The 16735-nt window shown below is 39.8% G+C and overlaps 1 protein-coding gene across 1 annotated transcript; it reads left to right on the forward strand.

Moving 5' to 3' along the window:
• The first annotated feature begins 1446 nt into the window (after positions 1-1446).
• On the forward strand, positions 1447-14110 carry bco2l (beta-carotene 15, 15-dioxygenase 2, like). Its single transcript, XM_086030688.1, has 12 exons — positions 1447-1474; positions 4221-4398; positions 4761-4972; positions 5714-5829; positions 5919-6021; positions 7346-7486; positions 9758-9918; positions 10205-10375; positions 11703-11840; positions 12289-12471; positions 13275-13385; positions 13994-14110. Exons 1-12 carry the CDS (start codon positions 1447-1449, stop codon positions 14108-14110), a joined length of 1659 nt encoding a protein of 552 aa, XP_085886814.1.
• Positions 14111-16735: the final 2625 nt, after the last annotated feature.

A 16735-nucleotide genomic window follows, 5' to 3' on the forward strand; every position in this document is an offset into this window, starting at 1 on the left:
ACACTTTAACCTTGGCAGTCGTCTTCTCTTAATAGAGTGTTGTTGTAATTAAACAGTAGCTTTATTATTGTTGTTGTATTTGACAGCTAGAACTACTGTGAGGCGTTCCTAATAATTTGCCCTAGGCTTTGTAAGAATTTATAAAATTTCGACACAAAAAATGACAACTACAGGCTCCTCCTGTCACAGGCTGCGTACTGGATCGGCTCTTCCCTTTTGTTATTTAATTGGAGCTCAACGTTTCCTGGCATTTCATGCCTTGAAAGTACACGCAGCAAGGAACAAGTCGTTTAATTAAATCTTCAGAAGCGCCTCGTGCCCTGACTGGTCTTCCTACAGGTCTTGTTCCTACTTGCCACGTTTCCACTCCCCTCATGTCAAGAGGGAGAACGGGAAACGCGCCTGCACGCAGGCTGTCTGTTATGGTGAATTAATATTTATTGGGATTCAGAGTACGGCTCATGCACCCGGACGTGTAGCTACATTTAATATGAATGAACTTCAAGGTGTATTTTTGTATGTATTATTCCATCAAGGTAGACCCAACAAAAATATTTTCCTTCCACTGTTTGTAAGAGCAGGTCATGAAATAAAGCATAAAAGTAGACTGATTTAATGTAAAAAACAGTGAATGCAAACCTTAAACTGTACAAGTTGTGACAGTATATATAGATCAGATAAAAGCAACAGAAACATGGCTACGTGTAATAGATATAGTATAACCTAGGTCATTAAGATATGGTCCATGTTCCGCCTTTTCTGAAAGAATATGCAAACATAACTGGATTACTCATTAAAAATGAAAACATGTCAATTTATTTGAGCAGTGGGAAAAAAAAAAGAAAAAAGAAAAGCAATCACTGCAAAAACGAACGTGCATTCATTATGTAATTTGACATGAGAGCTGCAGGCAAGATCCACAGACAAATATGTGATGCACAACTCACAACATGATCTTCAACCTCTCTGCGGCTGAGGTCGTATATCACACAAAGAATGTACAGTATGTGCAGACATGCCACTTTAAACGCTACACTATTTATTTACACAATTACTTGTGTTTTCAATAAAATGAGGAACTATGCGCAGGCTTTAAAATGTCACTTAAATAATTATCAATCCCTCACTTTGCGGTTATATAGGCTTCCATTCTTTGAGCAAGACTTTCTGCAACAATTTGAAGCTATGAAGAGTCAGGTGGAACTTGACATTTTGACACATAAAAAAAAAAAAGTTGTCATACAAGAGAAACAGTCGGAAGAGTCTCGAGGCATCTTTACGAGCAGTTGTTGGATAGCGTGACTGATGTACCTTTTTTTTTTATGTTGAGTGTTCACCTCTTGAACTTGGCACCCATCCCAGAGTCCAAACTCTCTCCTCTTCATACTGTCTGTAATAAAAGCGCAGTGTTAAGTCTTATTTGATTTGCGCAACAACAGGCCAAGCATGTCCGGGACTACGGAACCACAGCCAAGTGAGTAGACGCCATTGCACAGTATATCTGCAAGATGGAATTGACAATTTCTGAATGAAAGGCATTTTTCTTCGGGCAGATTTAATTTATTCATAGCTTCATTTTGACAAAAATTGAAAAAATGCATCAAGGTATTTGGTTGGCATTTCAGATCAATTGGAATAACAGCACTGGTCATAGGGTATGCTTGGACATTTATAAACACGTACACAAAATATAAAATAAAGTAAGTGCATTTATGGAGCACTGAATGGCAACTTGAATAGTCTCTACGGGAGGAAATGTTGCATTCTACTGTTAAAGGAGACACCTGAATGTTTCAGTTTGCGTGTACCCAAAAGTGCAAATGTTGGAATATTTACATGTATGCTTTAAAGCAGTTTTCTCCAACTTTGATTGAATCAGGGCACATGAGAAATTGACATTTACATTCGAAAAAATGTCACAAAAAGTATCAACACTAGATGTATAAAGTCTACACACCCCTGTTCATATGCCAGGTGTGTGTGATATTAAACATGAGACCACGATTTCAAAACTATTTTCACCAATATATGACATATAATCTATAGTCCAAATATATAAGGAAGACGGGAAATTATTGTCACATACTAAACAGGGAGTTGTTGCCAGAAATTCCTGCAGCTCCTTAAATTTGATGTCCACCTCTTTGCAGCCTCGCAGTTTTCTTATCATTTCATCAATTTTGGAAGGATGTTCAGTTCTTGGTAATGTCACTGACATTGGGCCACATTTTTCTCCACTGGATGCTGACTGTCATCGCAATTTTTCATCATGTGTTGCCTTGGAAAACAGTTAGCACCCTTCTCCTGACTGACACCTTTGAACAATAACATCCCTCTGATACTAAGAAAGCTCTTTGTGGACCAGAGCCTGTACTGTAAGATGTGCCTACATAAATGTCAATAAAAGCCTACTAGAGGCAAAATCTTCCCAGAAAAAAAAAAAAAAATCGGAAAACACCCAAAAGTCTATTATCTGGACTGGCACCTGGGGAGATCCAAGCTTATTTCAGTGGATGGCTAGTACCACTGCGACTCCCCCCCCCAGCTCCGCCAGTGCTTCCCCGATGCATACTGCAGTAATTGCAATAGAACCTCACGTTGGTAAGAGTCTGTTATAGTCTGCATCACTTACTGTATCCCTCCATTTTATAAGCTTTTGTTGATCTTAGCACGTGGTACGCAATTGAACCACAGCGATGATATGCTTTTTGCTTATCGTGTGAATCTGAATCAGTGTAGAGGAAACTGTGTGTGTGGTGATATCAGGCAATGAAAAGGAGATAAGGCCGCATATAGAGCAGGTGTCATTCGCCGTGCGCCACCCCGGAGAGCCATGTTACAGTGGAAGAAGGCGTTACATAATCTCACAAAGCACACAATAGATAATGTTTCTCTCATGTATGCCCTTTTTATTGGACAGTCCAATTAGAGTGTTGACAGTTTAACAAACAGTCACTGGTTATTTGTGTTGTGTTATCATTAGTATTTCACAAAAGTGCCAGCATGCTGCCTCAATTAACATTTTACAAAAAATAGTGCCTGTTTATCTACGAATTATATGTATTCTATTTTGCATCATATATGCATGTATTGTATTATGTGTATTTTTATTCTATGGCTTTTGACTAAGAGTGTGACTCGGCTCGACTTCTATGGCATTGTGTTTATGGTGTATACTGTTTTTATGCTAGTAAGTAATTTTAACTGTTTAACTGTCTTTGTTTTTGTACGTTGGGTTTTTATTCTATGTAAAGAACTTTTTATGCAGCAATTGTTGTTTTTAGAGCTATAAATGAACCTGAGTTGAATATTTATTTTGGATTATATTATTATTATTGGAGCGGCACGGTGGGCGACTGGTTAGCACGTCCGCCTCACAGTTCAGAGGTCGTGGGTTCGATCCCGACTCCGGCCACCCTGTGTGGAGTTTGCATGTTCTCCCCGTGCCTGTGTGGGTTTCCTCCGGGTACTCCGGTTTCCTCCCACATTCCAAAAACATGCATGGTAAGTTGATCGGACTGTCTAAAATTGCCCCTAGGTGTGATTGTGAGTTCGGATGTTTGTCTCTGTGTGCCCTGCGATTGGCTGGCAACCAATTCAGGGTGTCCCCCGCCTACTGCCCAAAGACAGCTGGGATAGGCTCCAGCATGCCCGCGACCCTTGTGAGGATAACCGGTATGGATAATGAATGAATTATTATTATTATTAGTAGTAGTACAATATTACAATTTGCATTATACGTATACATATATATATATATATATATATATATATATATATATATATATATATATATATATATATATATATATATATATATATATATATATATATATATATATATATATATATATATATATATGTATACATATATATAGATATATATATACATATACATATACATATACATATATACATATAGACATACATATAGACATACATATAGACATACATACATATAGACATACATACATACATACATATATATACATACATACATACATATATACATATATACATACATATATTGTATATATAACAATTTATATATAAATTACATTCCTTTAAATGTATTATTACTATTGTTACTAGTACAGTAGGTGTAAAAATTGCACAAGAAACAGCATGTTGTCATTGTTATCTTTTTGTGTATTTTTTTTTTTCAATTTACTATCATTTTGAATATGATTATGGTGATTATGTTTACTATGTCCTTCCAGTGTCCAGCAGGCAGAGATGCCCCCAGGCCAAAGGTTTGGAGAGCGTGGCCCCTCTGGTGAGCTCTGTGGAGGAAACCAGTGATCCCATTCCAACCACCATCAAGGGAACTGTCCCAACATGGATCAACGGGAGCTTCTTGAGGAACGGCCCGGGGAAGTTTGAATTTGGCCCAGACAGGTACGGTAGTGGACACTACAGTATGCTCATAATAACAATTAAAGATCTTGTAAAGTCTTTCTGTCTTGTTTAGAAAATTGTGCAAGTGTACCAAAGGCGGTTGGTGTATGTTAGGTATCATGGTGTTTTACTATCAATCACATCTGCTAAACACAAAAAATATTTGCACAATAGCGAAATTGTAGGCTGCTGAAACCCTTCAAGTGAAATAATGTGGTGGAAGAGTTCAGATCACAACTCATGAATCTGTCACTTACGCATGTGCACACACACATGCACTTCGCATGTTGAAGTTTGGGATATTTGTCCTCAAACTGCACACGGTGAGATTTTTCTCAAACCAAACACCTTTCCCCCGTCAGGTACACCCACTGGTTTGACGGGATGGCCATGATGCACAGATTTCACATCAGTGAGGGCATAGTGACGTACAGTAGCCGCTTCCTGAGAAGTGACTCTTACGTGCGCAACTCGGAGAAGAATCGTATCGTGGTGTCAGAGTTTGGAACGCTGGCCATGCCTGATCCCTGCAAGAACATCTTTGCACGATTCTTCTCACGTTTTCAGATTCCAAGTATGTGCAATTCAAATGTTGAATACATGCCCACTAAAGTGGAGGTCCCTTTATTGCATCCTAATGCCTGCCTGCCATCACTGAATGCATTATTATTACCATTGGAGCAGAAGCACAGGTGAAGTAAAATAGAAGAAAAAGGAAAGAGGTAAAAAAAAAAAAAAAAAAAAAAAATATATATATATATATATATATATATAAATATTTTGTTTTAGAGTTTGTTATGTGCATTGTATTTGCAGCCTTAACTAAAGGGGCAGGTAGATCACAATGTGTTTGACTGAAATAGTGGCAGCAAAAGTCAATATTTGAGTGTGATACTATGAATTTTCTTCTCAAGGGAATGGACTTCGGGATTATATTCCCCCTAATTTAAATGTCAAATTTAATTTGTCAGAGAATGAGGGGATGACAATTTGATAGTGATGACAGTGAGACCTTTTTGATAGGATATCATCAATTTATACATTTTTCGTTGTGGTTTGATATGGATTAGAATGTGTAGCGTTGTAAATCTTCCCCTCCAAATGTATTAAAACAAAGAGAGTGATGTTTTCCCAGGAAAACATCCCATGGCTATTTTAAATTGTTTTGGAGGGTTATCCCCTTCAGTCTTCTACTTAGCAGGTAAAAGGCATGCCCTATAGGGTTTAAATCTAAACACCAGCTTGCAAGTCTAAATCATCCTTCACTTTTGAATACACTGCTGTTATTTGAAGACTTTTTTTCTGTTATGAACAGAGGCCACAGACAACGCGAGTGTGCATTTTGTCAAGTACAAGGGAGACTATTACGTCAGCACGGAAACCAACTACATGAGGAGAATTGATCCTCAAACTCTGGACACAAAAGAAAAGGTAGCGAGACTATACAGTCTCTCTCTGTTCTTCTGGAGGTTACGTAAAATAAATTTTGCGCAAAGATGAATGATGCTTGCCGATCTCAGGTGGACTGGAGCCAATATGTTGCTATCAATGCAGCCACAGCGCACCCACATTATGACCGCCAAGGGGCAACATACAATATGGGCAACTCTTACGGGAAAGGAGGTAAAACCCCGAACAACTCATACTACCAAAAAAAGCAACATTTAGGCCAGGCAAAAAAATTACGGTTGTGTTCTGAGGCTTGACATACATTATACTTTACTGCATTATTTTTATTTAAATAATGGTGAGATTGTCAAAAAAGCAGACTCACACATATAGGAAACCGTTGATCATAAACCGGTATACAAACGATACCCCAGCAAAAAAAACCTAAAATATCAGTAGATGAAGTGGAATGATAGCTGATGAAGCCGAATGAAATTATTTGTATTTTTATTAAATCAAAATATTAGGACAGGATACATTTGATAAAACAAACTAAGATATTTTGTGGTATGGTGTCCGCCCGAATGAATGATTCCACCCACACCAGAATTTGACCTGCATTTCCAAAGATTCCCTGCATTTCAAATTTCACTCCCTCATGTGGCACACGGAGAAATGGAAATTGGAACCCGTAATCCAAGTTTTCCTTTTGGGATTCCAAATTTCAAGTTCCGAAATCCCTTTTATGGAGGTCCGGCCAGGGGGTGTCTCCGTCAACCTGTATCTGACCGTGAGGCACTATTTTCCGGTACTAAGTCCAGGCCCTTGCCGGGGGGTCCTGGTGGCCCAGGGTCACGCTTGTGTTTTCCCACATGGGATTTTGAGCTTCGGGGCCCGATAGAAAAGTTGTAAGAAACTCTCCCACGGTGCTCAGGGGTTTTGAGCCGATTGATTCTATAACTGTCTCGCGTGTTTGTGCTTGAATTTGGGGTTAGGATCGCTTGCGGTTAGGATACTTGTTACCGGTATATATTTATTTTTATTTGTACGTAAGATATGTGTAAATACACCATAAGTATTATACGGTATATGAGGGAACGTGCAAACTCCAAACACTAAAGGCCGGAGTTGAAATTCAAACTCAAAATCTAAGAACTGTGAGGCAAAAGTGCTTCCCACTGGACTGTCCCATTATAAAAAACATTGTTAAATGAATTGCTCTCTGACAGTTTCAACCAAAACCAAGCATCATTATTTTTTAATGCTTCTTTTGTGCTGAATCTCATTACATTGTGCAGATATACCAAATTAAGTGGCCGGCGAGTGCCTGTGTGCACATCTTAGTTTCCTTTGTGTATTGAGTATATTTATTAATAATATTAATTATTCATATTATTACTTATTCATGTGTTTATTATGTTCACTTGTATCAAATCCAATTTCATGTTCTAAATTCCCCGCCTTCTCTATTTCTTTACACATTATTATCATTACTATTACACCTGCATTATGTTACTTACGCATACATGCACATTGATATGTTTGTGTTCCTCCTCAGGTTTTTTCTATAACATCATCCGCGTGCCCCCGCCCGAGGAGACGGGGGCGAGCGAGGACTGCGCAGATCTATACGGCGCCAAAGTGATCTGCTCCATCCGAGCGAGTGAACCCAGAAAACCCTCCTACTATCACAGCTTCGGTGAGATGCAGCACGTCGCCAAAGGGATAAGTCGAATGAATGCGTTCTATGGGAAGAGCTTTGGCGCCTGCCTTCTTTGACAGGCTTGAGCCTACACTTGACTTTTATTTTATTTTTTTTCATACTCTTATTAATTACTCATTCAAATTCTAGTCTCACCCTGCTTCCCTTTGTCAATCACAGAGCCTTTGTGTTGTGTTCAGTTCTAACCAGCTGTGTGTGTTTGATTGTCTCTCTACCTCCTAATTCCATGCAATAGTCTTTATGCTGCACTTTGGGTGTCTAAAATTCACGTGTTGGAAATGACTGAAAAACGCAAGGAGTATATTTTGGTTAAAGCAAAAAGGAAGCAATTCGGGAGGAGCACTAGCAGCGTGTGTGTGTTTGATACGTGACGTGATCTGATAGCACCCCTCCAATGCTTCAATCTTCATGTATGTTTGCTTTTGTACATACACAATGCAATTTTGTGCAGACCTCCATGCTATTCCTGGATGGCACCGAGACATTTTTTGCCAAGAGTGAAGCATTGCAAAGTGGTTCAAGGCGCCCACTTGGTAGATTAGCAGTCGAAGGCAGAGGATGTGTTTATTCCCCCATTCACTTGTTTATATGCGAGCACATATTTTAGTCTCCAAATTCCCTTGATTGTGTCAAATAGCATCACTTTGTATTGTTTTGCCGAAAAAGGGTGCGGCCTGTGGAAAACCCCTCATTTGTGTTATTCTAAGACAAAGAGATAGCACAGAAATACTATGTGCATGGTTTTTATTTTTGATTTTAAGAGTGGGACGTTTAAAGCCAAACACAAATTGTTCCAGGATGTGACTTTAGATTTTTTTCACATTTTAGAATAATGGAACTACTATGTGCAGTGCTTTGTGCCTCGCCTGGCCTTCCGGCAGACTGAAGGCATTTTCTTCTATTACATCAACCATGACAATTTGGTGGCAGAACATTGACGAGAATTTAGGCCGGCTAAAATCAGGTTTAAATTGTGGCGCAGGTGGTGTAATTGATTTTGGTGGATTTGATTGAGATGCAAGGAGAGCGCTCCTGAGCTCTGCGGATGTGTGTGGTGGATGTCATCGTATTTTTTTCATAAATATGACAACCGATGAACCATGAATCCCTCTGAATCATTGTAGAAATCGAACAAATTAACATTATTATCATCTTAAATATACTGCATTTTTACAAGCATCCCCCTTGACCGCAGTTCATCTATGGGTGGAGAGGGAGTTGTTCCACATGCACGCATGATCAGGAGTTGAAGGCAGTCTCCAAGTTCCCACTCCACAGCTTCCAACTTTACATCATCCGCAAGTGGAGATCTTCTTGCACTTCCTTCTAAATGTACTCTTTGCGTGGATCGATCTTCTCCATCTACATTCCATGTAAACTGGGAGCCTCTCTAGTGCTCTGAATTTAAAAGGAATGAGTGGCGCCACTTCTATTGGATGGCAAACAAGTGGGTTGCGTACCCTCCCAAAAGTGAGCAAACACCCCTTTCTAGCTACACCCATCTACCAAAAGACAGAAAACACCACCCAAGCGCATATTTAGACTGCACTTTGCGCTGGGCATGAAAATAGAGCCTGCATGTGTTTCGGTGAATGAGAGTCTGATTACGTCACGTAACCTCCAGCTATTAATCTATTCCAGCCCCGTGCCAAACTCCCCAAAAACATTTTTTTGTAATATGTTAACAATACTGTGTCTTCATTGTACTGAAGCTTAGCATTGAATACATAAATATACCCAAACAGCGCTTATCATGTTATCATGTGCATTTTAATATGAAAAATAGCACTTGTAGTGTTATAATAAAAACATATGCTCATGACATAAACAGAATGTAAAGAATTCACCGGTTTCTGCCACAATTTCTGTTTCATATCATTGGCACATTGTGCTGCTCCTTCTGATGAGCATGCCTTGGCCAGCTGGGAGCAGTATAATCCAGCCATATGGATATACATGGAGATGGTCAAGCCTCAGTTATATTGCACATTCTTCGCAGAGGATAGATAATGTATGCTTGTGGGTATTTTTATATTACCTGCCTTACATTGCCACACTGTTTGTGTTTAAATATTTGTTGCTTAAGGGTTTATATGATGCTATTCCTTACACCCACCTATGGAATTATTTTTGGGAGGTTTGTTAGCATTAAGCTAAACAGACTTTCCTGACGCATGTAGTTATTTTAAATTCACATGTAATTCTTCTTATTGTTTTCTTTGGTTTGTATTGTTGCGTCTCCTACAGTCATGTCGGAGAACTACATAGTGTTTGTGGAGCAGCCCATTAAGTTGGATCTGCTCAAGTTCATGCTGTACCGTATCCAAGGAAAGAGTTTTCACAAAGTCATGACCTGGGAGCCCCGCTACGACACCATATTCCACCTGGTCAATCGGCACACTGGCAAAGTGAGTGAAATAATTGATTTAGAACTATATGGGCACACAAGCCCATATAGTCTATGTTAGGGACCCCCAACATGCTGCCCATATCTACCAGATTGCCCCCAAGGATCACATTAGTAGCCCATTGGCCTGTTGGTAATAAAAAAAAAAAAAAAAAGCTCAGTTACTCAGTATTATTGGCTAGTGAAAATGAAACACTGTGATTTGGTAGGAATGTTGTAGAAGTGATCATATGCAAATTTAAAGTCTCTATTAAATGACCTGTGTGTGATGTGATACCTGTAAACAGGAGAGTGAAGTGAAGTACCGTGCCGCACCCATGTTCACATTGCATCAGATCAACGCCTTTGAGGACAACGGCCTACTGGTTATGGACATGTGCTGCGGGGATGACGGCGAGGTCATTGGAGACTTTACCCTGGAGAACCTCCGCAGAGGCCCAGGAGAGGAAATGGACAAGGTGAGTATGTGTTTGTCTGCGTGGAACATCTTCATTTTTAATTAATTCATGCATGTTTCCACCAGATGGATTTTCCTTACAATGCAGCTAGTGTGATTACTGATATCACTTGAACGTTCCATACCATTTGTTATATGTTCACTGGCCACAACATACACACAAGTACATTTCAGAATGAATTTCGTTACTGTGGTTGTATTATGTAGAACTGTACTGCATCATACAATATTAAGTTACTACACAGCAGTAAAGTCATGTGATTTTTACTAGCCAGTCAGCAAAGAAAGATCATTACAAGAAAAAATAGTGTTTCAATTGAAAGATACGGCAGTTTGCTACATACCATTATGCTGGTATATCATAATCATCATTATCATTATCCATACCGCTTATCCTCACAAGGGTCGTGGGCGGGCGGGAGCCTATCAGCTGCCTATGGGCAATAGGCGGGAGACACCCTGAACTGGTTGCCAGCCAATCGCAGGGCACACAGAGACAAACAAACTTTTTGCACTCACAATCACACATTGACCTAGGGTCAATTTAGAGTGTCCAATCAACCTACCATGCATGTCTTTGGAATGTGGGAGGAAACCGGAGTACCCGGAGAAAACCCACACGGACATGGGTAGAACATGTAAACTCCATACGGCAAGGCCGGGGCCGGATTCGAACCCACGGCCTCTGCACTATGAGGCGGACGTGCTAACCAGTCGACCACCCCCATTCGCCCATTATCATCATTATTATTTTTACATTTTCTGTATTTGGATGGCAACCAGCCCAGGGTATTCTACACCTCTCACCCAAAGTCAGCTGATATAGGCTCCAGTTCTCCAGCGACCCAAATGGGCACAAGTGGCATAGAAAATGGATGGATGGATGGATGTTATACATGTGCTCTCTAAATTCCATAATGTGTATGTAAAATATATATACGGTATATATTTTTTGTAAAATCAAGATGTTTGATAATGCTACTGTATTGGATTAAATTTGATGTGCGGGTGTAACTTATATTGTGCCCAAGTGAGAGTGTATGTGAATAGACATATTCGATTAGCATTGAAGAAAATTTGTATTCACTTGTATTGCTTAATTTGATTTTCATTTCATTTACTTGGGTTATAAAAAAGTACATTTAGAATAAGTGTTTAAATAATTTCAGTTCTGATTACTTAAATTGCAAATTGATTTAAAATCAAACTGATTATGACTACATTTGATGACAATATGCTACAAACAAAAATATTTGTTGTGATTCCAAAACATATTTTGCTGTGATAAACTCACAGGTGTTCTCCTCTTTTGTGTTTTCTTTTGTCAGTTTTACAATTCACTGTGCAGAAACCTGCCAAGGAGATACGTCCTGCCGTTAAATGTGGACAAATCAACCCCACTGGACCAGAACCTTGTGACCTCGCATAACTATAAAGCCACAGCCAAAATGACCAAACCTGGAGAGGTGCCATACATCATTGAATAATGATGTCATTAACTCTATTGCACTTCACTTTACAGTTAAGGGTGAAGTCGAAATTGTAATCAATAGAGTCAATTACTACACCCTGTGAGTAATTACATACCTTGATGAGGATTCGCTCTTACACAGGATTGGTTTTCGTGATAAGAGCGGGTAGAAATGTGAGGAATAGATTTCGGCATCTAACATGAATTTAAAACTAATTATTTAAATATCATTCATTAGAATGTGTTTTGATAAAAAAAAAACAAAAAAACATGGAAATGTGACATTAAAAAGGTGCTTTGGTTGATTGACAGGTGTTTTAACTGTACTGAGGCTTAACAGTGGAACATAGCCCATATCATGCAATTAAATCCATTTAAACACTAAGCTGTAAAAAAAAAAAAAAAAAGAAAATGGCATCAATGTGAGTGAACTTTTGACCTAGGTTTACATGACCCACGAGGAACTTCACGATGATGAACTGCTGCAATACGGTGGTCTCGAGTTCCCTCAGATCAACTACGAGCTCTACAACGGACGACCTTACCGCTACTTCTACTCGTGTGGTTTTGGACACGTCTTCAGCGACTCCCTGCTCAAGATGGATGTGCACACCAAGGAGCTTAAGGTCTCCACTGATCACAGACGGTTCATAAATATCCAAACCGAAACACAACGAAACTTATAGATGCGCTCCAAAATTGTTACTATTTTTGTGATGTCTTCAAATCACATGTGCGGTCAGCACACTCGATAGACATTAAACCTCATTTCAGCAAGTATGAAATGAGTTTATGAGTAGAAGACAAAGAGCTGTGACCAGTTTTGGTTCATTTTTGTTCCTATTGCTATTAGCTTGATTTGTCTATTGGTAGAAGGGGTTAACTTCTGTTTTGTGAAACCTGGCTTTGATTAGAATCTTCTATAACTGGTGTCCTCCATTGGAGTCCATCTGTTTGTGCCGTTTAAGTCAACTGATCAAAGATGTTGACTTCTATGTTAGCTTCTCAAACTAGCTTGCTAATTGCCATAGCCTATATACTTATAATGGTTTGTGTTACCATAGTGTTGAATTTGGCCACACAAATGAACAATGCTGTTACATCTGCGATGCACCTTTGACTAGCAATTCAAATTTTGAATAGCGGTAAACCAGTGGCTGAATGACAGAACCCCCGCACACTGCGCAACACTTCAGCTGGTTTCGAACGCAATGCTCGATGAGCGCGGTGTGATCAATGATCAAATCAGTACAATTTAATGGGAACGTTTGTCTGGAGTGGGACCAGCGTCATAGAACAAAATGTGGTCGCATTTACATACTACTGTATTGTTTATTGTTACATGAAAGTTGGACTGGAAAGCAGTTGACCGGGCTTGTTGTTTTTGGTGCAGAGCACATTTTAATGCCACTATGCATTTCCTGTTTAGGTGTGGCGGTATCCTGGCTTGTTCCCGTCTGAGCCTGTCTTTGTTGCTTCGCCTGAGGCGACTGAGGAAGATGATGGAGTTGTGTTGTCAGTCATTATAACACCACGAGAAGTGAGTTCACATCTGCAGAAATAATGTAAACTGTGTTTTTTTTTTTCTCTAACTATGCATGACACCAGAATGTCGATAGAGTGGTGTCTTGCCTTAAGAGTTCAATTTGTTCCATGACCACACTCGTAACTCAAAAACTCATACCTCAAATCAATCCCGATTGAAATGGATGGAAACACTTCTTCAGTTTGAGCTCCACATTGTCCTCCTTTTGGTGTGGGCGCCTTGGCTACCAGGGTGCTGTATAATACAGATATACAAACACAAACGAATAAGAGTTTCACGACTACAGTACCGGTGAATGACACAGTAAGCTGCAATAATATTGTTTTTCACAGAAGAGAAAGAGCATATACAATTGGCTCCTACTATTTGGAGAGGATAGGGAAAGGGCCGGCCTGTAAATAGCGAAATTCTGAGTGACGGCCATAAAAATGCATTGGAAAGGGGAACTTTAGCTCAAAGTCAAGAAAAAAATATAGACAATTAAAAATCGACCAAGCAAAAAACGGTTTGGTCATTCGTAACTCAAGGCATCACTTCATTTTTATATTTCCATTACCGATTACTGTTAGGCAAACACTAATATGTTACGCTTTTGTTTCCAGGACAAAAGTACATTCCTTCTTGTTTTGGATGCTAAGACCTTCACTGAACTGGGCAGAGCAGAGGTCCCTGTCAATATCCCATACGGGACCCACGGTGTCTTCAATCTCACGGCCTAGAAGTTCCACTGGTCTGGGACCCATCAACCAGGTCACAGAAAGACTTGCCCGTAACATAAATGAACTGTTGAATCGAACGAGATGGAATAAGTGCTTGAATACTGTTTATGGATTCCATTGATTGGAATAGTCTATATGTGCATGTGGAAAAATGTTGACAGAGCAATTATAACAATGGCAGTCTTTGGAAGCAAACTTGTCTCAAAGTGCATTTAACTATGACCCAAATGGAAGGATTTGAAGGACAAATCCTTTTCAAAATTGCGTAAACAAATGCCAGAAGAAGACAATAAAATTAAATCTATTTCCCTCTTTTCTGTTTAAATCTGAAGTGTTTTCACATCATCGCGCCACTTGAAACACGACACTTCCAGCGCGAGCGGAGCATGCACTTAGGAGACATCAAAATGCATCAGAGCAAATTCAATTTCTGTCAAAGTAATGTGATAGAAATGGACAGCGTGGAGGAATGGCTGGAAAACAAATGGATCCGACTGGTCGATAGCCTCCTGAGAGTCTGCCAGAGGTCGCGTCACAAATTTGGTGCTGTTGAAATGAGCAAAACAACGTTGACATTCACTTAAACGCCGACATGTCAGACCTGATGTGGGAACAAGAGCACTTTGATGTTGCAATAACAACAAGGAAAACAACCATAATAGGGAATGTCCAAGGCTAGTTGTCGCGTAGCCTGGCCTGAATATGAAGTAGCCTGTGGCAGTGCCTGTCACTCCACCTTCCTCACCATTGACTCCATTGGCCGCTTTCACCTTCATATTGATTTTGGCCGACTAGTTTCACCTGACTTCAGGCTCTGCACCTCACACAGGCACCAAAGACTCCCTCTAAATGTTACATGACTCACTCGTCTAGTGCCTTCAGAGAAATGTGGCAACTGGAATTGCTTTGTCTTATCATTCAAAAAATGATTTCCCACTCCACGCCGTTGTTGTGAGTCACAATGGCCCCATTCAGCCAGACCCAGAATGCAAATGGTAACCTCTGATGAATCCAACACTAACCCCAAAGTGGCTAACGTTGCTCCACTCTTGCTTAGTACAACTTTATTCTAGAAATTGTTCCAAGTGCTCACATTTTGAACTGATTACTTCTACAACATCCAAGGAAATCACAATATCCCAGCACTGGTGAGCTATTTTTAGAACAGGCCTGCTGGCTGCTCATGTGGTGCTTGGATGCACCATGTTGGTGACCCCCTGCCTGAGAACCTCTCGACAATGAGGAAGATGGGCTTACCACAATGACCACTTCTGTTATTTTCCTTGAAGCAGGAAATGGCCTGCTTATTAACAAATGAACACAATAATCCACTCCAGTATTTTGGATTGTGGACCACTAAGTGCCATTATTATCTCTTTTGCCGGGAGAAGCCCTAAAGTGTGCCGTAGGCTGCCCAAAATAAAATATCTTGCCCTTGGGTCGAATTTACTCATTTTATAAACCTACTTTTATTTATTTTCTTTACTTTTGTTTGAAATGTTTTCAACGTTTTTGGGAATGTGCGTTAAAAGTTGTCATACGTTCTTTTAGTAATTTTGGTAAACTCCTTTTCTTTTTCTCTGTGTCGTTTCTGAATGTCGGACGTTAACACTTGTGTTTTGTGTGTTTGCTTGTGCGTAGCACATTGAGTTGTCATGTGTATGAAATATGATATATAAATAAAGCTGTCTGGCCTTGCCTAAATGACCACTCTAAATCCTCCAAAAAGGGTCTGAGGGAAAACCAGTCAGTATTCAGTGTGACCACCATTTGCCCCTCCCTTTTCTTTGACTAAAATATTTAATCACACAATATAGTTAGTTATATGATAAGCGTAAGCGTGCATCTCTGAAGTCGTTCAAATGTGTGCAGATCCAATTTTGGATTGTTTGGCCTCGTTGTGCTCTCATCTGAATGCCATTCTACTTTATGACTATGCCAGCACAGAGCCAGGCAGATGTCTCATCTTCCTATGCTTTTTATTCATAACAGAGGAAGGTCTGAGCGGCAGCATATTGTTCCAATTAATGTAAGGCCACATCTAATATAGTGGGAATAACAGTTCTATGTTCTCTGCTGCCGACCGCGACTGTGTCTCCTAATAAGCATGCTGCACTAGTCTCCCAAGATACGCATTAATTAGCTCATAATTCCTAATCTAATCAGTCATGCTTAACCTCTCTCTGACAGTCTGCCTCTGTGTGTGCGTACGCGTAACGCTCAGTTTATTAGTACACTGTGATGTGCGTGTCAGGCACATCCAGGAGACCTTTGCCCTCAGTTAACCCCAAGTTAAATTTTACTCAAGCAAAGCAAAACCTTATCAAGTGAGCCATGCACACATTTCATTTGAACTACGGGCGAAGAGAATCGATGGTCAATTTAACGTGTTCTTGATAAGTTTGGGATGAGTTTTTCTGGCGCACTAAAAAATGCTCTGTTGTCTTCCTAACCCACTTGGTGGGTAGCTGTGGAGTTTAAGAAGATTGGGTTACATTTACCCAAGGCTGGATGAATTATTTTGGGTTAGCCATTTCACCCAATTCGGGTTACTTTTGACCCAGTAGTCAAATGGATGCCACAACAAATGAACATGCATGAGGTGACTGGATTTCCATGCAAGCG

The sequence above is a fragment of the Filicampus tigris genome, chromosome 5, assembly GCF_054856515.1.
Source record: "Filicampus tigris isolate MCC_2025a chromosome 5, RoL_Ftig_1.0, whole genome shotgun sequence".
NCBI lineage: Eukaryota > Metazoa > Chordata > Actinopteri > Syngnathiformes > Syngnathidae > Filicampus > Filicampus tigris.

Bases quoted from the DNA above. Each gene is read 5' to 3' on its own strand.
- bco2l (XM_086030688.1), top strand. From the start codon at position 1,447: ATGTCCGGGACTACGGAACCACAGCCAA. The intron at 10,376-11,702 runs GTGAGTATGTGT...TTCTTTTGTCAG, and splicing joins CAGGAGAGGAAATGGACAAG to TTTTACAATTCACTGTGCAG. The intron at 11,841-12,288 runs GTGCCATACATC...CTTTTGACCTAG, and splicing joins AAATGACCAAACCTGGAGAG to GTTTACATGACCCACGAGGA.